The sequence below is a fragment of the Haliaeetus leucocephalus genome, unplaced genomic scaffold, assembly GCF_000737465.1.
Source record: "Haliaeetus leucocephalus isolate CR32 unplaced genomic scaffold, Haliaeetus_leucocephalus-4.0 Scaffold222, whole genome shotgun sequence".
Taxonomy (NCBI): Eukaryota; Metazoa; Chordata; class Aves; order Accipitriformes; family Accipitridae; genus Haliaeetus; species Haliaeetus leucocephalus.
In genome coordinates, this window is record NW_010972658.1 from 627,253 (window position 1) to 651,871 (window position 24,619).

At 35.7% G+C, this 24,619-nt stretch overlaps 1 protein-coding gene across 1 annotated transcript in view; it reads right to left on the reverse strand.

Moving 5' to 3' along the window:
• LOC104831409 (serine/threonine-protein kinase ULK4-like) overlaps positions 1 to 24,619 on the reverse strand; it is a gene marked incomplete at its 5' end in the record, with an annotated part of 190,340 nt that overhangs the window by 78,005 nt on the left and 87,716 nt on the right. The window contains one exon of the mRNA XM_010566968.1: positions 11,260 to 11,365. Within this exon, the coding sequence (XP_010565270.1) occupies positions 11,260 to 11,365 (106 nt within the window). The remainder of the gene's footprint in view (positions 1 to 11,259; positions 11,366 to 24,619) is intronic.

Below are 24,619 nucleotides of genomic sequence, written 5' to 3' on the forward strand. Positions count from 1 at the left end.
GGGGGGGGGCGGGGAATCTTCCCAGTTTTTACAGTCTCCTAGAAGACAGAAAAGAGCTTTAGACTTTATAAAGATATCCTATTTCTTCCTCTATTCATCTTAAAAATTCAAAGGGAAGCACATATCTTTTTCCTCAACCAAAAAGAAGGCACAGCCAGCTGATGCAATATCTTCTAACCATGTGGAGACATCTATGGAAACCTTTAAATCCTATTTATGAAACAAAAAACCCCCAACATTTATGAAGTTCCAGGCTCTTTAAATGAAATGTTACACTGATTTGCTTGAAACTCATATCTGTAATCCACCACATGTGCCCAAGTACATGTCTTTGCTGGCACACTTGTCTTCATAAACCCTTCTTACATAAATATAATCTTGGGCCAATTAGAAAAAAGCTTAAGCTAAAATGAGACAAAATAATTTATTTTTTTAAAAAGGGTGGATAGACAAGTTTGTACCACATTTATGAAATGTATTTAAAAAAAAAAAAAACCCAAACAAATTTTATCATCAGGTAAGCATCTACATTTTTGTCAGAGGAGCTTAAATAACCACTGTCCCTCAGCTGGAGGTTTCAACTGCACATCAGTCAGGTTCCCCCAACAGCTGACTTACAAAAACTCACTATGTGCAGATACATTGCTATAAAATGTAAATACCCATGGATACAAATAAACACATAATTAGTTGTCATACCAAATCTACAAGGCATTGACCAAATGCCATAGGAAAAAACCACCAGTTAAGGAGTGGTAACTTGCCTAAATAACTTGAACAAGAACACACTCACCTGAATATATACTGCCTTAAGGTGGTAGAAAATCCATGTGTAGACATGGATCTATGGCTTGAGACCTCAAAAGAAATTTGCCTATAGAAATGAATTCTTAAATACGTAATGCACATAAAAATATAACTTACAGTGTTTGGAAAAATTAAGCTAAACAATACTACAAAATTAGATCCTGAACAGCAAAAGAAAAAGTCAAACTATAAAGACTACACACAAATGTTTTATTTTAGGGTTAAATTTGAAAAAAAAAAAAAATTTAGATAGAAAACCAAGAACATCACAGGAAAAGTCTCAAGTAATATAGACTACTATTTCGTATTTGTGTAGAAATTGAGCTTTCGAAAGGCTTTAAAAATGCAAATAACTTCAGTTTCTCCATTATGATATACTACCCTTTCTGCTTTGAAGAGAAAATTATTTTAAAGTTTAATTGTCCACAAATGATTTGAACAGATTATTTTGTGAGATGAACACATTTGTTCAGTCCACAATTTTCCTGAAAATAACTTAGAAGACAAAAATATCTGGCTGGCAGGGAGCTACAAAAACTATTGAAAACATCTAAAGCAAAAGAAAAAAAAAAGCAAACCATTCTTTAAATCAGTGAAAAACCTCAGATTTCATTTATCTGTCCACTACATAGATCTGGTCCTGCCAAAACTGGTGCTTGTTTTTAGCAATTCACAAAATGAACTTCCTTCAGCAGGATGAAATAAGATGACCATTATCCCTATGGCAGAAGAATGATTGATATAGTTTAATTTTGTGCATAGTACTTTGTACATTTGCAACTTTACACTTACCCCAAATTGGCAGTGATACATTGCTTTCATACTGAGACTGTTCTAACAGCTAGAATAGAAAATATATGATAGCTTTACAACCTATGGCATAGTAACCACATTCAAACTGGGTCTCTTCAAACATAGTTACATTTTTAATTTCATCCCTTAATATCATCTTTTAGCTTACTAATTATATGTGACAAGCTACACAGGGACATCGTCATAATTAGATTTTAACTTATTATCTGTAACAACTTAAATAGTTTGTGTCATCAATAGTTAACTTGTAGCTAATATGATAGTTACACATTTACCAAGTTACTCAAATCCACTCTTGCTAATATATATGATTTGAGTTGCATTTCATGGGAGTACTAGCATAATGTCTAATAATGCAGGAAAAGCAGCACCTAGAGTGAATGCAAAGACAACAATCTCTAGAGGGGAAGAAAAAAATACCATTTTGATGGCTAAGTGGGTAAGAAGGAGCATAAGGCTTTGAAGACTTTTTCCTTTTTCACAATCCTGAGTTTGTCATCAGAAAACCTTCAGATATCCCCATCCTCAGATGGAAAAATCGATGCCTTACATTTTAACATAAAAATTCCATTTTTCAAATGAGTTTTCTGCTTCCAAACATTATCAGAGAAATCACTCAGCCCAAACCTTAAGTCTTAGATTTTGTCTAGGAATTGGATAACCATAAAAAATGTCTGCTGTGGTTGGCATATTAGAAATATGAAGACAGTCTAAGTTTTGAAATTGCTATATTTATTGAACTAACTTCGCACCATTGAACTAAGCTGATCAGTTATATCATCAGATTTCTGCATAGGGTGTCTCAGACTAGAACATCATGGAAGTAAAATATTTTGAACATTTTTTTTTTTATTACTCCTTTCTCGTCCATTAGTTAGATGTATCTAATGAGGTATCTTAGGTAGTTTCAACAGGCAGCTATGCTGCAAGATGATCTGCTTGGCTGGCCACAGGGATAGTACCAGGAAGCCTACTCCGACCACAGAAAAGGCCAGTCCTCTTCTACAGTACAGCACTAGCTAGACAAGATGTAACAACCTGTTGAGCCTTTATTAACTTATTTTATCCTTTGAAGTCTTAGCAAGCATGCTGTGACATTTTGCACCTTACGGGCACAGCTCTCGACAACAACAGGCTTGGTTCTACTTGAATGGCATAACTGTTTCTCACAGCAATTACCGTTTCTATTTTCATCCTTTTCAAATGGCTGTATTGTTGAATATCACAGGATGACACAGGTTATTTTTTCCTGAAAGACTTCACTACTACCATGCTATTTTGACATGATTCCCACTTATCTTTTATGATACCAGACTTCTAAGTTTACCCATGTGATGTTATACACTTCCAACTGAGTGACTGGCATTTTGGGTCAGAAAAACATGCCTTAATACTGTTAAAAAAACATTCTGAACTTCATAACATCATAGAATAGACTTCTTCAGGCTCCACCACCACTGACTTCTCATATAAGCTGTAACTCCAATGAACATAGTGACACATGACTACTATCTTTAGATGTTCAGAGAGACATCCGTGTGCTCAAGAGCTGAACTAACTACTACAATACTGGCAGGGAGCTGTGAAACGCTTACGTTCTGCATGGCAGGGGCTATAATGTCTACACCTCCTAACTGAGGGACTTCCCTTGTCATGTCCAAATGATATAGAAGCAACATCTGCAACTACTCAAGACAGGATGATACAAGTCTGTCCGCACTTATTTTCTGTATTTTAAAATAATTTCTTACTTTACATTTATTTAACCGAGAGCATTTTGTTTCTAAACATTAAATACAGAAAAATTGGTTTTAGGTTCTTACTCATATTGATTTCCCTAACTTATTCTCCCTACCAATCTTTCCATCCAGAATCACAATATGTTGCATATGAACTAAGCTTTATATTTGCTTAGGATGATGTACAATAAGTGCGTATAAGTACTGCCATGAAACAACACATTTTCTGTCTTCAGTCACTGAAGAAATATTCCTATATTGTATCCTGTAGAAGTTTTGCAGAAAACTCCCGCCTCCTAGGAATAAACAGGGGCTACTAAGGAATGAGCAAATGGTTTCAGAACCAGTCTGAATATGCATCTGATTTCTTCACAGACTAAGTCTGTGGATTTTGTTTGTTTGGTTTTTTGGTTAGGTTTTTTTTTTTTAAGGGCATATTAGTTTAAGTAAGGTATTCTACAGGATTTTATAACTACTGCCTTTCCCTTGCAAGTAGGCTTCTCCTGTATGACTAATCCATGGTCCTCTTCTTGATCACTGTCTTAGAAGTTAGTTAGTTCCTCCCATCTTAGAAGAAAATCCTGCAACTTTGAAGTCAGCTACTCCAACAACTCACTTGTATTCCTAAAATCAAAGTCCCATACAATGTCACACCAACGTCTTCTCAGTGTTGTACAGTAGCTCAGACTACTGCATAGGTGGATGCAGAAGGGAGAAAGATCTGAGTTGCCAAGTTAGTGCCATCTACTGCCTAATTTCATGAACACTGATGATTTAGCAGGTGAGAGAGAGCTGGCTAGGAAGCTAGAAGCTGTTCTTAAAAAGTGTGCTATGGGCCGTATAATCAAATGTTTTTTGGAGACTGAAGCTGAAGTACAACTGCCTGTGAGGAAGTGAAAGAGAAAAATATCCTCCAAAGGTCTAGGCAAGTTAGAAACCTTTGGGGTCTATCTAGAGAGCTCAGAATTCATTGTCATTTACCTATCATTATGTTAAAGATCTGTGTATGTAAAAGAGCGACACACTTTTGTTTCTTTTTAAAAAATTTTTTTCAAGAAAAAGGTTAAAGTTGGATGTTGGTCTCATGAGTACCACTTTTTGGATATGCAATATTTAACAGACTTTAACAATACGACACACGAAGACATCTGAAATCTAATTAATCTTTTGACATTTGACTAAAGTCAAAGCAGTGGACCACAAGATGAATAAGGATACCTCACCCATGAAGGTTGATCTTTCTTTCATGAGGTGCAAATGAGTTACAATGATCTGACTACAAAGTTTTTTGCAGATCTGTTCCTTTTTAATAGCTGTCCCTGCTGTAAGCACCTAGCATGCTTTCTTAATAGGATATTGAATATAACAACTGCTGTAGCTGACATTCTACATTTCCACCAAAAGTCCTTCCTTAGTAACTTCAGTTTTTACACAAACTGCTTGAAGTACCACGTACTACTAATAGTTGTTGCATTTTTACACAACTCCAAGACTATTTTTATTGTTCTAAACCCCACAATTTCACTTTTAATTTAGTTCCTGAGATTCAACAGTGTTAACACATAAGGATTAGTTTAGGATTTGCTGTACTTTATAATGGAAACTTTTCAAACATTCAAACATCTTTGCTTACACTGCCAGTGGTGGTTAATTCAGGAGAGCAGCCAAATACAGGATCACAGCGGCAGAGCCTGGAAAAAGTCATTCTGTTCAACATGACTGTACTGAACTTTATCCATAAATCACCTCCTTGTAAGACCATCATGAAAAAAAGTTGATAAACCATTTATGGAGTATAATGAGATTCCAAAAAAGCTAAAAAAGTAAACTCATTCGTAAGTAATACTGGGCTGTAAACAATTTACTAGATTGGCTTTGAATTACAGTGGAAAACTTTCCTAAAGACAGAGTTACTTGGAGTTATGTTTTATACATAATTAAAATGGCTGTTTATATAAACATAATAAATTTGAAGCATTATCAGGAAAAAATAGCTGCAGACAGACTATCAGAAGTTGTCCACTGCATCCTATAAGACCTATTTTCCAGCAACCTGTTTTGTTCATTTCTTCAGAATGAGGATCCTGATGAAGCAGCTAAAGCCTTTGAAACACATTTCTCTACACTCTAATATACTATGTCCTACACTCTAATACACCATGTATGTCCAAATGCTTCCTATAAGCAAAATGCACACAATGCAACAGTTAGAATTAAGAATTTCTTTGCCTTTGAATACGACCTGGAGACAAACAGGACTCAAAGTTTGAAAGCACTACTAACTACAGACAATTAAAATGATTTAACATTTTCTATTCTTAATTTGTACAAACTACTTAAAAAACAAAAAAAACCCAGAAACACAACAAGAAAAGAAACAAAAGTGACAAAAAGACAGAATTGAAGGCAAAATAAAGAGCTGATATATCCATGAATTGTACTGAGCATAAGACTTTTACTATATTAAGTGCTGTGATGCACTTGGCTATTTATTACCCATCACATTCCACATAATTAAGCAGTCTTGCACACTAACATCATTGATTTATCAAGCAGCCAAACTTTGTGGTTCATCTCATGTCTAAATTTGTCAGTATGTCAATGCTTGTCAATAGACACAACATGCCTAAGACAGACAGTATGTCTTTTCAGTAGACTGCCCTAATGCCTGTCTAGAGAAACACATGTTCACCTACTGTACTCCTAGAACACCTGCTTAAGAGCTGATGATTCTAGCATCTAGAACCAGGTGTTCATTTTGTAGCCAACAAATATTAACCCTTTTAATATGACAAGCACAAAGTAATATATAGCTGGTTGTTTCATGACCAGTAGAACTAACAATACCCCATTTCCTACAGGTTTGCATCCTATATCCCTGCCTACCTCCATGGTAATAAGTCACCATCCTTATCAGTGATGACTCCCTTTCCCTATTTCCAAAACCTTGGCAATGCTTCATCCTATGTCACCCAACTATAAGCATGTGCTATAGTGGGAGTTGCTCCCATACACTGACTGATCCTGTGGGATCATCACACAGGTACCCTCCTCAGGCATTGACCAACACACTGTTGAACTTGGTGGTTACAATCCTAAAACAGAGAACTGCAGATATCCTAAAAAGCAAATGGGAAGTGAATACAGAAAAGACCAGGGGGATATACTAATTAATAGATCTTTACAGGCCTATTAGTAGACCTCAGGATACTATAAAAGAGTATAAGTTTTAAGCTTTATAATTTTAAGTTAATTTAATAAATGCTAATGGAAATAGAATTCACAGATGAGAAGGTTTCACCTCCATCAGTAAGAACTATTATAATCCAGGATATAAACTCAAACCAGTTAGCTCCACTTTGATCATGTCACAACTTTATGATAAAAGAAGGAAAACTGTTCAAGAATGATGTTCCTCTCCCATTTACATTCTTTGTTCCTACCTGAAGGTGAAATAACATCTTTTGGGTTTTTGCAACCTAATTTCCATAGGGATGGTCCAAGATAATAGGTTACAAACAATGTTTTTTAAAATTTTGTAATTTGGAAACTTCAGGTATTAAAATTCCTTTCTTTCTGTAAATATATAAGTACATATATATATATATATATTTTGCATGTCATGTATTGCACTACTCTGCTGTACATTAGCCAGGAACATTTAATTGATAAGCTCATACTATTGCCTTTCCCTAAGCTATGGCACTAATGTGTGTCTCTCCTTTCCTCAGATATTATTAGAGAACGAATATATACTTTGTATATGCAGACCTCTATGCTCTCTCAAGTTAACTTAATATTGTCCAATGAGAAGCCAAGACAGAGGGAAAGAGAGTAAGTCTCACATTCTTAGAAGACCATGCTAAAAATGACCACTATTGTCTTGGCTTTTTAGCATCTCCCCTTAACTATTCACAAGAGACCCTACATTAATCCCAGTCTCCTTACTGAATTCCAGTCTCAGTAATTAAACTGAATCATATTATTCCCCCCTGATTATTAAGTGGAAATTGTCATTAATGTTAACAGAACATTATTTAATAGCTGATAACAAAAGCACAGGCCATTTTAAATTCCCTGTGTGACTTTAGTTGCATATGTTATTCTCCATTTCACCTTTAAACATTACAAGTGGTTATCATTACATGTCTGATGTACTGTCACACAAAAGGACACAGTTCAGGGGAGAGAGAAATTAATGCTAGGCAATCCACACTGTACACAAGTTGCTGAAATGCACAACCTTATCATTGTTATTAATATGAAATCACAGAAGTAGTAATGAAGCAAGTGCCATCATGCAAGATTTCCTTGAGAAAGGAGGAAGTTCAACATGTAAACCACAACCCATTAAAAAAAAAAAAAAATCTCCTAATACAACTCCTTTGAGCAGGAGAGAGTTCTGAAGGCTAACAGGCACAAAAGGAAACAGTGACAAGGGTCTCTGATCTATCTGCAAAAATACTGCTTCTTCGCAGCTGAAGAAAGGAATACACAGAATCACAAAGAAATCCTGATTGCTAATGTCTGGACTCCTGGAAACAAAAAAACTTGACAGGACTGATCCCCTAACCTGAGTTCCTTATAACATTTTTTTTAGGGTATTTAGGGTTTTTAATTTCTAAAGCTCCATATATACATGAATTAATTATCACACTGTAATGGGGAAATAAGGGAAATTGATGACCCATAATAACCTGTCTTCAGCCTTTTTTTTTTTTTTTAAGACAGCAGAATAGCTCATGAATGTTGAATGCCTTCATTAACAGCATGGATACAGAGTGTTAATAGGATGGAATAACATGCACCTTCAGCAAGTTTGCAGATGACATTGAAATGAGGCAAGCAGTTGATGTGATGAAGGGCTGAGCTAACATTCAGAAAGAGGTCAGGAAGCTGAAGAGCTCAAAAAATGGGCTGTCAGAAACCTCTTAAAGTTTAACAAAGGCAAATACAAAGTTCTGCACTTGGGAAGGAATAAATTCATGTAATATAACAGGCAGAGGCTGGAAATACACACACCATGTGGTCCACTCTCCTAAACATCTTGATTGCCCTCCTCCGGACTTGCTCCTGTCTGTCAATGTCTGTCTTATAGTTTGGAGCTCAAAAGTAGACACTGTATTCTAGATGAAATCTCATGAGTGCCAAACAGAGGAGAATAATCACTTCCCTCGACCTTCCAGTTATTCTTATCGCAGCCCTCTTTTGCCTTTATTGCTGCAAGGGCACACTGCTGACTCACGTTCAACTTTTCTATTTGGACTCCAGGATCATTTTCTACAAGAGGGAGCTTAGTTTCCATTTTGCTAGATCATGTTTTTCTCCATCACACAAAAATAATTCAAAAATGACAAGTTGAATATAAAGATAGTGGCAGAGGAAGTTTAAGGTATTTTCCTGTAGTGAACACTACATATTTACAGTTGGTAGTGAAAAGGATAAAAAGCCCTCCAGTTTGTATGGAATAACTTTTCTCTCTTTTTCATTCAAAGAAAATCTTACAGTCTACAATTACAAGATCAATACCTTCATATCATTCTTGCAAACCAAATTTCAGAAGTTCTTTACTCAACAATTAGGCCTTCAATCAATAAAGCACTGGCCAAACCCCAGGTTTTCAGCACTCTGAAGATTAGCCAGTGGGGAAAAGGAATGAGAGAAGATGGGGACGTTTTACTTGAGATGAATTATTTTTGTCTGCTGTGCTGTTTTTCATACTCAGGATGAAGTTCAGTGAGTCCAAGTTAGTGTTATCCAGTTACTAATAATCTGAAAATATTACTGGAGTCATATATGACATAGCACAAGGAAAAGATAAAAGACTTTAATAATGTTTCTAGTCCACTTCCTTAATTTGGAAACAAGCATGATGGAAGAGATGCATTTTATTTTTGGAGCAGATGAGAAGTGAAAGAGCACTGATATACTACCAGCAGCATAAAAAGTACATGGGAGTTTGCTCTGTGAGACAATGAAGAGGAGATATTTAGGGAATGGATGCAGTTTTGCTATGTTGTTAAATAGTTTTGCACCTAATTTGCCATGCAGAAAGGCAGAGCATATTACTTTGACTAAGGCATGCCAATTACGTGGTTACAGTGCTTGTGGGACTTGAGCTAACTTCTCTGCATATCGTTATGCAGTTTTAACAAGTTATCCTGTTGCAGCTGAGGTCAGTGCTAGCTTAGGATTTTGCCTGACAGAGAGCAGATGTGCCCACAGATAGTAAAAGCAGTACATACATCTAAAGCCCAAGCAACCCCAAGCAGCTCTAAGTGTGATAGGCAGTTTGCTGAGAAATAACCAAAGAATCAGAAGCCTATGAACCATCCCTCTCCAATTCAATCATATTTTCCTCTTCTTTCTTTTCTTCTGGCCCTATTCTCACACCACTAACTTCAGAGTGGATCTGACTGAAACAGAGGAGAGGAGCATGTTATTAGCTACAATGTCAAGTTCCAGTTCGTCTCCTGAATGATGACATTGTCCATTCAATCCCTTCAGAGTAAAAAAGACCAGGAATTCAGCTCTCCCACTTTCTGGGTGAGTGCTTTAACTGCTAAGGTAATTACGAAAACAACGGCATGACCACTACTACCAATCTTGATGGAGTTTTAGGCTGGTATGTGTTCAGATATTTTTTTTTTTTTTAATCGCATATATAATGCAGATCCATTTCTTCAAATTTGCTCATCACCATCAGTGTTTATCCTTAAACCATTAATCACACTATGCCTCATCTGGCTCCTCCTCTGATGTGATGACTACAGAAAAGCTACACTCTGATGAAGTTTCCCCCTCATACCCCACCCAATCTTTTCCTAGAGACTTTTATAAGGTTTTCTCTCAACTCTTGGCTTCAGAAGAGACCTAGCTGTCTCTTCACTGTCTCTCTATGCAAATGTCTTCCTTTTCCTTCTGCAGGATATTATATACTGCTATGCCAGCAGTCTAGGTCTTTGATTTATTCTATACAAATAGTACAAACAGTAGTGTGGATCTGTATTGCTGGATGTCACTCACTCATTAATGATCAATAAAAGTACTACTATCAATGTGAATATTTCTAAACAAGTTTTTAAATTTATATAGATTTCCAACAGCAGAAACTTTCTTTTCTTTTTGTAAGCAAGAACCAATTTCTAAATAAAAGGAGCTTCGATAATAAAATATAGTGAAATGAAGACATGGAATGGTTTTTAGACTAAGACTTTGATTCAGTGTCAGACATTCAATGTCAGATTCAACATCAGACATTGGAACAGGCTTCCCAGGGAAGTGGTTGAGTCACCATCCCTGGAGGTACTCAAAAAGCACGTAGACAGGGTACTCCATAACATGGTTTAGTGCGCATGGATGATGGTTGGACTCGATGATCTTGAAGGTCTTTTCCAACCTAAATGATTCTATGATTCTATGACTTCATAGTCAGTTTGGGCCCCACCCCGTTAGTCTACATCACTGGACTGGAACAGAAGCTAGTTTTTTATAAAGTGCAGTAATGTGTACAACTTATCCTTTCACAGGTTTGAGCAGTGAGAAAAGGAAGAACTGGCAGAGGCTCGCTCTGCCTGCATTCTGCACTGTTCTGGTCAGAGCTCTAGCCCACTCCTTTCCGAAGCCATTCTTCATGGGCATAACATAGCTTTCAGTCAGTAATTCTTTTGTAACAGCATTTTCTTGGAGGAACAGCTTTCTAAAAGTTAAATTGATAATGAAATCAGTAAGGGAGGTAGATGAAGTGATGAGGAGTACCAGCCAGTTACAATGCAATCATCTAACAACCACTATAGAATATAAATACATAAAAGTCTACAGTTTCACACAGTGCCAGATATTACAACAGACTGGGAAACATGTATGGTAAGGAGAATAACAAAAGATAAAGATGACATACCTTCTTCAAAGAGTAGCATCATGTTCGTGCTTTTGTTAGCAACCATGTTATTCAGTAAGGCAATTACAGTTTGCATTGTATTCCCAAGTATACTGTCTTGGTGTTCCTGTAAAAACAACAAAACACACACCCCCCCCAAATAAAATAATCTAGTTTTCCTTTTGCAAGGTTAGAAGATGACTATTCCCTTCCAAAAATGTAGTAATACAAAAGCAATACTCTCTCAGTCCCTTAGTTCAACATTTAAAATACTAGAAAACCAGCCAAATATCTTAGTAGGTAACATCAATTTCAGGGAGTCAAATCTAAAAACTTGGACCAAAATTTCTCCCATGTTCTTTTGAACTGAAAGAGTTCCTAATTAGGTCTAAAATTTTAGGACTTTTAAAAATGACATAGAGCTTTATCAACCTAATCTCTGTATATTCAGAACCAGGAACATTTTCCTTTGTATGGTATTTCTTTTATTAATGGTATTAATTTTACTCTTTTCAGTTTCAGCTTGATAACCCACAATAAGTCGTAAAAGCTATTTGGTTTTTGTTTGTATACTTTCATAAGTATAAAATTAATTTCACATGCACATTAAAGACCTATTTCTGTATTGAATTGCATCATCTATGACGTCTTTCTCATGCTTGATGATTGCTTCAGTGATTTTTCCACAATTTTCTGAGACTATGCTGGTAAAAGAAAGGCATCGGGGTTTATAAGAAATTTATTTTCCTCCCTTACAGTTAAGACTCTTGCACACGCAACCTAAAAAGGGTGGATAAGGCAGTGCAATCAAAGCATTTGTTTATTCATGCTAGTGACAATAACAACTCAGGTAACTTCCAAGAAGCCAAAACAGGACAAGCTTTTCCAAATCTGAGTCTAGATATAAATATAAGCCTGAATACATTTCAAATCTCCCTAGAAGTTTCAGGAAATATTTTGTCTGATTTTTCAGACTCAAAGCCAGATAGAAACATACTTCCAAAGTGAAAATAACAACATTAAGAAAAAACGGTCATAGTTCATATATTGTAGACTTTTCACATGCACCTAGGTGACTTCCATGCTTCCCTTTCCCATCAAATCTCTCAATGTACTGATATCACTCAACTACTTCATTGCCACAGAATACGCCATCTATTCTGATCCATCTCCTGTCTGACAGTAGGCCTTTGAAAAAAGTTAAAATTTAAGCTGGACAAGATGAAAGATTATTGGTCTGAAGTTAAGTATTTCAGATGACAAAAATTACTTCAGCCCTTGAATACAAAGGAACACCTTCCCTGAAAGTTCTTTCAGGAGACGAGTGCTGGTGGCCAAGAACAATTTATTTCCTACATCTCTTCGCTCAGGTATTTATGACCTTCTGTCTCAGATATATGCTTGAAAACAGCAGTAATCTATCCCTTGTTGGGGTAATCTTATTGACCATCTAAATACCATACCTGGTGGAGAATTAGGCTGCTTGACTGTTACCCAGCAGCAATCACAAAGAACATATTTTATGATTCTTCCAAGAATTCACTTCAAGCCACCCTATGAACGCCATTCAGAGTGATAACTCTAGTTTATAAGTCACTTTTTGGGTTGGGACAGGACTAAGTCAGCAGCACTGCATTTAGGATAAACCACACTATTTGAATCCCTGCCTGGAAACTTCATATAACTGGTTGAAAGAAATTCTGAAGTGAGACACTCCTGATTTTTATTTCTTGACCATTCTGATAAAATTCAGAATACTGTGAAATGCAACTTCAATGCCACTTCAGAAAGTCCTCTGTTACAGTGGTTAAAAAGGGTCATGCTACGTGAAGAACAAATGTTTTCCTTTAAATGTTTAACTACTGAAGGAAAGATTTTGACAGGCAGAGGCTCAGATGGTTGCTTTGAAAGCATTAATTTCTGCTTCTGCACTCAAACCCTAAAACTAAATGCTATTATTTCCTGTAAATACCATGAAATATACACGATAAGGCATAACACATTAACAGATAAAGAAATATATAAACTTAGACAGCCTCCTATTCAACTTCAGGCTGTATGATTTTTCTGTTCATACTAGAGCACTTTACACTGGATCATAAGGAGAAGAGACAAGGAAGAGTGCCTCTCAGCCTTTTGAAGGACTGTAGTTTCCTACCAAACCCTAAAAAAATATATATCCAAAAGCCCCAAAGTTCTATTTACTTTACATAGCAATTTGAGATGTCATTTATGATTTCTATAAAGAGTACAATAAATATTTGTTCCTCTGAAGGTTTAAAATACAGCCTGATAAATTTAAAAGCAATGTTGGAAAGTATAAACACTACATTCTTCAAAAGACAAGGTAACCAGTACAGAAAAAAGATACCATAAAGCCATGGTACTAAAAATAAATTTGAAGTTATTTCCTACAGATAGCTTAAGGGTAAGAAAAACATTTTTTCAAAAGATCAACAATGTGTTTATCTCGTAGTCTATCATCACAATATCTTATTTATTCTCCTAAAGAACATTTAGAAAACAATACATCAGATAGTAAGAATGACTGTTTGTGTTATTGAAGTTAGATACATACTCTGAGAATACAAAATTAATAAAAGAAAAAAAAAAAAGCACAAGTGCCAAAATGAGAGCTGACTCAAATATTTTCTTTGCAAGTACAATATTTCTATTACTGCCCCATATATGTGAAGTAAACATCTTCTAGTAAAATTCCCTTTTGAGATATGCAATTACAAGAGAAGCTGGTAGCTGCTTACGATAGCAATCTTTTGCATTCACCAGGTTAGGAACATTAAAATGAAGCCATCTTTGCTTTAAACGGAGATCAATTATACTATACAATCCCCTACTGAAAGACTAGCACTGATGCTTTTACTTATATCAAAGCATGTGTAACAGTACTTATCTTAGCCTAAACACATATAAACCAGAATTCAAGATGCAATGTAGATATCTTGAGGAAGGAAAATGGTCTCTTAATGATTAAAATAATTTTACAAATGGTATACTCAGCTGTACTACTAGACTTTTAACGTATGTATCATAGATAGTTTTTGACAAGATACTAGGTTTCAAGAAGCTACAGGTATGCTTTATTTAGATAAGTCATCATTGATTGCTGTTATACTTGATTTTAGAGGTTTATATAAAAATATTTAACTTCTTCATAATCTATCAAGGAGCAAAGCTGATCTAATTTGTGTGCACAGCACCACAGACTGTGGACATTTAACGAACAGTGCACTTGACAGCTTTAATAAAACATAGCATTTGCCAGCAGAGATAATTAGAATTGAAGCAGCAAAAATTCTAGTGTTTGGCAACACAGATGAAACAACTTCATTAAAATGTACAGCTTCGGTGAATTAAAGGCAGGAAAGCACTGGACCCTGAAGAATCAGTCTTCTCAAAACTAATTGCTTCAGTGCTTAAAAAGGACAGCTATGAAATACCAAGGGCATAACAAGGAAATACTAGCATAAAAAAAAGGAACCACAGAAGATAAATCAGGCTTTTCAAATAGGACTGCACTGTATTTAGGCCATTAAACTTTTCATTCTAATTTTGAAGGGCTGTATGTTAACAAAAGAAATCAGTTGAACTATTTTTTTTTAAAGCCAGTTAGGTAAGAGGGTGTGAATTAGCAAAGTGGGAGTATGAATCTTGGCAAGATACTATGGCTAAAGCTGCCATTTCTCTTCCTTTAAGTGGATTAGAACTTCGAACAGCATAGGCAAACTACAGTATTTTAATTACAATTTAGATACTGAAAGAGATGGCAATTGTGATAAGAGGTTACCAGTTTGGGAGACTTCACATACATGCCTCCTACTCACATATCTAAGAATCCAGAATAAAATGCACTAAATGCTGTGTTTACAGATATGCTGTAATTAAATCTAAGGACCACTATATACCACAGCACTACTGCTCATTCAATACAATCAGAGTGATTAAACTTTAACTATAAAGGGACTCTCCTTCTCAAGATTACATATGACCTATGAAAGCAAGTTAGGTAAATAAGGGGATGTAACAAGATGGAGGCTTGATTTTTCATGCACTAAATCCACCGAAAGAAGAAAATTATAGAAATGAACTATATCCAAATTACATTTACTAAAAGATGCCATTTTTATGTGATGATTCTTTGGCACAGTATAGTTGAGATAAAATAAACCAAAGCATTGATGCTAACAAGGACCTCTAACAAGAGCACAGTTTAATACTGCATTCAACCTAGCTTATTCTGATATAGTGTATTACTTTGAATATATGAAATAGAGGATCAGAAACTTTTCTGGACATAACAGTAGAACCCTTCTGTATGAAATGGTATTATTAGCATACAGCCTGCAAGGGACATTCACAACAGCATATGCAGCATTCTTCAATCACAAGAGGAAGCCCACTCAGAAACAAATTTAATCCAGCTATATACGTAGTTGGCTGATCTGGTCTTTAACATTTTGTGACTTTTGATGCATAAGACCAGTTATGCATAAACTGAAAGCATATAAGTATGGATCTCTAACATTAAGGTAATACTATTTTCCTTGTTGATGATCTAAGTCACAAGTAAGCACAGCCATGTCCCTTGCTACTCTGCTTTTCAAAAATCAGCCTTTTTCAAAAGCACAGTTGTAACAGAGCTAATATTTCCAAATATTTTCCTCTAGGTATGGTAATACAGTAAGGAGCAACTACTAAACTGGTAACCCATTTCTGAAATAATCATGCTTCTCAGATGTATCACAACAGCGATATATTCAGTCCACACATGAAGATCAGAAGTCTTTGCAACTTTTGCAGAAATTCCTGTTGGAATATTAAAAAAAAAAAAAAAAAGAATCTGTATTCTTAGTCACCAAGTGCTTAGGCAAAGTCAATTGAGGACAGGGAAACAGTAGTAATTTTGAAGGACTGATGAAGGAGAAAGGATACCATTAATAAAAACCTAGTATGTCAAGTACCAACCAACAGAAAGCAGTAATGTTAGTCTTAGGTTTTGTTTTCCTACCCACTGCAGCAGGCGATGCAAAATTTCACGATATACTTTTTGAGAAGTACATCCATTTTTTAGAAGTATATCAATTTACAAGTGTGTTCTCTTGCCATACCAAAGTTCAGGTTCTCAGACACCTAACAATCTTGTCTTTTTATTCTGGAACTCATTTGTTACTCCCTTTTCATTTCACCAAATTCCTTGTTATCTTGGAGACAAGCATGTAATTTTATCTGTGTTAATGGTCAGAATCTCAGGAGGCATAAAGAGGAAAGGTGACATTTACAACAAACAGAGCTCTAAAGAACATAGCCTCTCTAGAATGAAAAGATAAAATTTTTTACTTTTAGAAAACCAGCTTCTGTCAAGATCATACAAGAACTTCTTTTGCACAACAAACATTAAGGACTGAAAATATAAATAAGGCCTGTGCCCTTTCTCTTCTCATTTTATTCCCAAATCCCATGAGAATACAACTTCAAAGAATGGACATGTGAACAAGAACAGTATTTTTAACACCACCTATTAACAGGGTAACTACTTTTCCTCCTTTAAGAAGACCACTTCATGTTTCAAACTTGAGGAAGTTGAATAAACAATGCTAATCCAAGCAGGAACATTTAAGCAGCAAGTTAGGGATTACAAAACTGTCCTATGTCAGCAAGCATGAGATTTATAAACTATAAGAAGAGAAGAATACTTAAATCTGTTCGGAATTAGAGGTAGACAATTTTCAGGTTATTAGGAGGGAAATCATATGAAGGTTTGTCATCAATACTACTTTATACATGATGAAAAGAGAAAGATTCCAGGATATCAGCACACTGTTAAAATTAACATGTAATTTTTGTAGTATAAACTACCAAAGTCCCAAATCTTGAGTAAGAATTTCGTTTTGTCCTTGCTTTTGTTTTGTATTTATCTGACAAAAAACCCCCAGCTATTGAAATGAAAGTTTCTGTTAGTCAGTTTTCAGTGAATTAGACAGTCATCTTGGGGAAAAAATAACCAAACCAACAACAGGAAACTAATGGTCCAATTCAGTGAAATTCACATACCTTTTTTTGTCTAATTTTTGGACAAAGACAGGATAATTTTTTCTGCAGCACAACGCAGAAAACAATAACCAGCCATGCAATCTTACACTCACTGTTACAGATGAAGTGCAAAGCAACTCAGCAGTAAATCTCTAAACGCAATGTCATTTCTTCTTCCTACGGAATTGCACCTAAATTTCTGGCACCAACAAAACCTTAAAGCTTCTCCTTTTGCTCCTGAGAACCTTAGCAAAAGAACTCATTCTCAAGGGAAATTTTCTTTCCTGACAACAGAGGGAGCCTGAGAAGACTCCTCTCTCACATAGTCATGCTCCTTCACAGGGAAGACACTCTGAAGCAATTTCCTATAAAAACATAATTTTCCCCATTACCTAGAAAGACGTATCCATGCAATTAGCTTCCCAAGTATTAAAGCTATTCATTGTGATAACACTCAGAAACTCCCTTAAAAGAAAAATTTTCTCACAACTGAAGAGAGAGTATGAAAAAGAAGCTATATAGATATCTTACTCTGGAGAATTAAACTTCCTCATATTAAGGAAGATCCCAGCACCCTGGAAGCATTCATGCTGGTATGTTCTGAAGAAATGAAGCTCTAGAAGTAATTGATACCACCACAGCAGTAACTTCATATTCACTATCATAACTCTGTAGATGGTTTGGAAAGCCTCAAGTATAAGTTAAACATTTGAACTGCAAAGTCACCTGGGACCTGCAATCAACCATTGCACCAAGACACTTCCTTACCAAAATATTCACTTCTCAGACTTGTGTTTTCAGCATTAATTAAAACCTAGTTCTTGAACAGCTTCAGAATGACAGATACCAATCAACTCACATCTCTTTTTCTGCATGGATTTTGCTTTAATGTAAAAGACACTTTGCCACCACAAGGAAAGAAGTTTAGATGAGTTTGGGGAATTAGCTGGTGACATTTTTAATTTAGAGAACATAGATCCATTAGACTTATCCGAAGGACCATATTAACACTTTTGACTGGAAAAGGTTTGAAGGGTTCAAAATGGAATTTCTGCTTAAAATCATAAAGAGAGACATATGCTGAATAGGGTAATAATGTAGGGTACTACTCACCTAGGATACTGAAAACTTAGTTTCAAGTCTCTGCTGGAATTGTGCTGTGCAGGGATTTGAATATTGATCTCCTATACCCTGCATTCCTTAATCCATCATCAGCTGTTAAGGAATGGGTCTCTCTCTCTTTTCCCCAGAACCTGCTTGCTTCTCTACAGCTAACTAGTTGCTCAATCAGTAGTTAAAAGCAAAACCTGATACAGACTCAGTTTACACCGCCTACTGAGGTGTGCAAGATTGAAACTGAAATACCTTTCCCAACGCTTTCCCTATCAACTGAAAAAAAACCTAACTGTGGAAAAACTAGACTTCTCTAAGGAAGTAAAATGGATAGTAAAAATATCCATTGCCTCTCTCAATCTCAAATTGAATGTTTTATTCTTCATACTCACAGACTATCTTAAAACTCAGTGGTGCTGGTGAAAAAGGTGTTGAATGAGAAGCCATGGACTGACAAAGCAGCACAAAATACTATTTAGTTTGAAACACGCTGTTTTTTCACACATTCACCTTTAATCAATCTGTAAATGCAACAGAGAATGTTGATAATTCGTTTATTCAAATTACATTAAACTTGAAAACAATGAAGGGCTGTTAAATCAATAGGAAGCATCTGCTGAATCTTCTGTTACTAGATTCATGGTACAGTCTCATTACCTTTGGCACCTTCAAAATAATTTTATTATTTCTTAATTTCTACTATTAGTTTTTTTAGGGATTATTTAAGTAGTTAATTACTAGTCTGAAACACATAAGGAAATTCTCACTTTTTTGTATCTTTTTTTAAGGCAGCCTGTTAATCTCAATCTTGGACACCTGTTCGTAGAGATTTTGCATTTTCCCAGAGACATGCATTTAGAAAACAAAAACATACTCAACAATCAGACTGTATCAGCTATCAACAATTCACTCAGCTCAGAGTACACATACTACTGTGTATGGATGCCCTAGCAAATTCATGTCCCAGCCCTTCCCCACTCAAGTTATTCCTCTAGCAGCAAGCTACATCTTCTTTCATGTTCCTGTCTTGGGCTTAGACAGACAAGCAATTATGCTCTAAACAAACTATATTCCTCCTATGACACTAGGCAGACAAGGCAAGAGAAATTATGTACTAATAAGTGAAAACTCTGCCTAGCAAAACACTGTTTATTAATGTAAGTAAAAAATTGTTAAATTACTCATCATTACAGTGCTTTTTTGTGGTGTTACACTCAATAAACATTAACTCTCAACAGTAGTTATTTGCTTAAGAGTGAAACTCATATATACTCTAAAGAAATATTATAGGGAGATTTTATTTGGCATCATTTTTCTTTGCTTAACATTCATGGTCAACACAAGACAACCCATGATTGGCCCAACACTTAAATTATAAGAACTCCCTGACAAATCACCAGCCTCCTCCCTTCCTTCTGACATTGCAGAAGGTTACAGAATTGGGTATCTCCTCCATTTTAGCACTATTGCTTCCAGAAGACTGAACACTGGAAAAAAAAAAAAGTATATTGGATGATAGACTTACATATGTGTTGGGTTTGTTGGGGGGGGTTTGGTGTGGTTTTTTTTGTTTTTCAATCAGTTAATTAAGGACCATGAACATTAGCAAACCTTTACTATAATCACATTTTTAAATACTTACAAATCCAGGAAATGAAAAATATTTTAGGTATATTACAATATCTTTGTGAAATATAGGAATAGGGTTTATGCGTAAACTATCTCTGTAAAGTTTCTTCCTCTATAAATTAGTGGTATATAATCTCTACTCTCAACTCTATCTCAGGTTAATGTTCCCTGATAAACAGTATGTATATTACACAAACACACTTTCATACCCCATGTATCGCAGTGTTAGCTTGGCACTTATTCAAGAACTCAAGGATGAATGCATTTTCTTCTTATGCTAAGCTGTGTATATGAAGTCCGAGAATAAAAGGAGCTGGGATGAAAGTGAAAATCAATGGTCTGAACAGAATTGAACTATGATACTGGGGCAAAGATTCAGAATTTGAAGGCAAGATTAGAATTCATAGTAGTCCTAACTGTGTGTGTGCCACAGTAACTAAAACTCTCCTGAGTATAAGTAGATTTAATACACATATTTAAGCTAAATACGACTTGAAGTATTTGCTACCTCTCTTAACGTCAGTTTACAAAAAGAAGTATTTGTGAAATCCAGGCCTAAAAAATGTAGCGTTCATAGCAACCAAAAATCTCCCTGCTCTCAGAGAAACAAGCCTGGTATTAAGAGCCACATTTGGGAATATTTGGAAGAGGCAGTTTGGATTCATAGCTAGATGACTTCGGAACTGGAACAAAAAGAAAAACCCAACCAAAAAAAAAAAGTAATTAGAGTTTCTTTTTCAGAAAGAAACTTTTCTTTCATTTCTTATTCTATGTCAATACTAGAATCACACTTTCTCTTGTAGACACAACAGGAAGGAAGCTTACTGTTATCCAAAAAACTCCCACAAAGATACAAACCACCCATCAGCCTAACTTGGTGTCTAACAAACAAGCCACCAACCCCATTCTTTAATCAAATTCTGTGCAAGGTTAACATGATTTTGTTTTATTAAGTGTTTACCAGAAGGAACAGCATGTAGTTGGGATAAAAAATTAAATAGAATAAATAAATCTAGAGACTAAAAAGACAGAACTTCAAGGTTAAATGACAGTACCTTCTCCCTGCTTAAATTGTTCTAGGATGATGCTGCAGTTTCCAGACTCCACGGAGTTTGCTTTTAAATTAGTTCTGCCTGTGGCAGCAGAACCAAAGATGGCATATGTACCTTGGTTATGTTGGTCTAAGACAGACATAACATTTTTTCCCTTCATCATGATCTTTATTTATTCTTTTATTTGTTTTCTTCCTGCTTTGCATTTAATACTTACTCTGTCTCTACCTGTGACCCTAGAAAAAGTGAACATGATGAAGTTCACTTTAGTAGGTCATATTTCAGGTATGTATTTCAGCAAAATACTTACGAAATGACAGCCCCATTTTAGCTCTATAAAATACTGACAGCATGAATGCAACATCAGTCACAGGAAATATATCCTCCAGCCACTGGAATTCACTGATATTGGAAAACAACTGTTTCCTTAGCTGGCAGTGGTCTGCCAGTGATGCTAGACTACAAAGCAGCATCTGAACCAGAACTGATGGGAAGAAAGTAAAATGGAGAAAGAAATGACAGCTAACAAGAAGGCAAAGGCACAACTTTGGATTTAAAAGCTGGTCTTAACTCAGATTTACAAGAATACAAGGGAAGGATACCAATTCTGCTTCTCATAAGCATTTGCAAAGCAGTATCAGATGCTATGACTTAAAAGAATGTATACCTCTTGCTGCTACATATGATCTCACCCATAATTTATTCCATTTTTATAGGAGGTTAACAGATGGATCAAAGACAGAATCAAGAATGACTAACATCAGCAAAATAGGAAGCTCTTCTAAACAAGCCCTACTTCTTTCTCAGAGGAAGTTATTCTGCACTTTATTAGTAGTATTCTTAACAATATGTTGAACACTATTTTTTAATTTGCACATCTTTCCAGGGTAATTTCCAACTGATTTATTATAGTTTTCTTCATAGTCGTGCCTCACCTCTTCCTCCCAAGTAATTTCTATCTAGGTGCCTACATACTGATTCAAGAAATGAACTTTAGGAATATGGGTTTGAAAATTGGTATAGGTTACAAAACCAAATTCTAGTTATTAACGACAGAGATATATTCCAGTCACCAACTTGTGTTTTCTTCTGAGCACAGGTTCAATTCAAACCTTCCTGCTTTCCGTGACTGTTAAGGAAGTTATCGCCTAGAAACCTAAGAGATACACTATGAAGGCACTGCAAACATAGTGCCTTCAACCCCCAAAAGAGTGACCTTTATTTCTTTTCCCCCTCATGTAGCTCATTTCAGTAGTAAACAGATACTACATGTTTATATGAGAATTTATGTCTATTGCTTTAAAAAGACAGGATACATTAAATATATATATATACACACATAAATATAGATATACACACACATTTTCTCGTAAATTATTTTAACTATGACATACAAAATTCAAATGAAACCATTCTAGCAACACTGAAAAATTAATGACTTGAGATTCTATGTTGTTTCAAAACGGAGCTGGATTTTCCATTCCTTCAAATATGCAAGACTTCAAAAACGTGTTCCCAGTCTGCACTGACGCACTCCCTAGGTGTATCCCACAGTGGTTCACTATCTCCCACGAAGTGTAGTGGATTGAAGTTCTTCTATTTCTCCTCATTTTAAGTGAAAGTCCAGGTCACCAGAAGCCTCTGCTATAAGGAAAATTTAATGTATACAAACGGAAGCAACTTCAGTAGGAGATGGTGAGATGCTAGTGAAACATCTTGCCTAGTACTCAAAATACTTATTTTGAGCTTCACACACCCAGTGTCAGCCATTCCCTCTGGGTGATTCTGAACTTGGGATCTGCACTTGGCCCCTTCCCCATGGGCATTCCTGATTAACAACTACTGGCTGCCCTGAGGTCTGCCTTTCTCCTCTGCTTTCCATGCCACTTTGTGCAGAAATTTCACCCTGAACACAAGAAGCCTTTCTCAGTGAAACCTACATTCAAATTGGAATAACATAATGAAACACTGAAACAACCCAAATATTCCCTTCCTCAAACACCACACTCAAGTCCTGAAAACCATGGAGCCATCACCAGTTCCTATCAGCAAGGTTCTGCTGCTCTGGTCAAGTTGTCTACCAACAAAGAGTAGTTTTATACTCATACAAACTCATAGCCTGAAAAGGAGCTGGATACTTTTAAATCAAAGTACCATTTTGATGCTAAGAGAAAGACATAAAATATCATTGAGAACTAAATTTATTATCACTAGAGGCCAGACAGAAATTTTAGCCCATATACAATGTCACACAATGTGTCATTGCACTGTAAAAGGAAAGAATAAGGAAAAAAAACAGCACCAAAACAAAACCCCCCAAATAATTTGACCACTGGATTAAGATAGCATAAAAATGTGTTTTATATGAACTGATCAAAATATTAACTTTGTTAGAACATAGAGTCCTAGTAATAACTGAAGCAGCTAATTTTCTAATTAGTCATAATGAGCCATCTTACAGTTATTAAGGTAACTATATTAGTATTTTACTTTTACTAGTATTCAACCTTTCCTCCCTGAATAGTTATTCATACTGAAAAATGCATACAATAGATTTGAGAGGGAATAAAAGGATGAAAGAGGAAAACAGCTAAAATATATCTGAAAAGCTAGTAACAGAAATTTTACAAAAGCCAGGGAGAGGAGGGTAGGGTATCATTAGCCATTTTCATATCCTAATGGAACATGCAAGTTTTAGTCTGTTACTAAGAGTGGGTCTTTGGCAAAGAGCCCAAATGAGGTCTGAGAAAGGATAATGTACCTTTAATGACTGAAATAGCAAGAAAATTAAATCCAATCATGTTTCATTAAGCATACTCTAGCTCCCATTTTTACTAAATTATTTTATTATGATTTCCCAACTGTCTGTTGAACTAACCTTTTACAGCAATTTAATTCACCATCATAAACAAGTCTCATCTCTCACAATGAAGTCCCCTGGGATTAGTGAGAGGAGATGGATAACCTAAACCATGCCAATCCTGCAGCCACTAAGGTAACAACTCAGGGAGACAAAGATTTTTGTCTTCCTATTTGTGGCTGAGATCATTAAGATATAATTAGAAACATATTCATGAGTAATAGAGCGTCTGTTATGGAGATACCATTCGCCAAACAAGCATCTTCTGTACCACCCTTTAATAAGAAGGGCAGCAGGCATAATCCCCACTTCACTCTCTGGAGAGTTCTGCATTAAATGGACTGCATTAGACATCCCTCTCACTCCCCCCTTTTTAATGGAATCTTATTCAGGCATCCAGTGTTTTCTCAGACTCCATTGTTAGCATCAGAACTGCTAGTCTGTTTGCTTTCAGCAATATGCTCCTGCAGTGCCATCCAGATGTGAGCCCTAAAGTTAGCTACGTGCAGTGAATTTAAATCCTGCTCCAGAACTTGTTACAGGGCAAGCAAATGTAGAACTTCACAATATACAGTAACAAATGAATTGAAATGTTTACAGAATAACCCTTCACTCTCTGCAGTAGTGAAAGGAATGATCGACCCTTGCATATGTCCTTTCTGCTTTAGTCAAATGAATA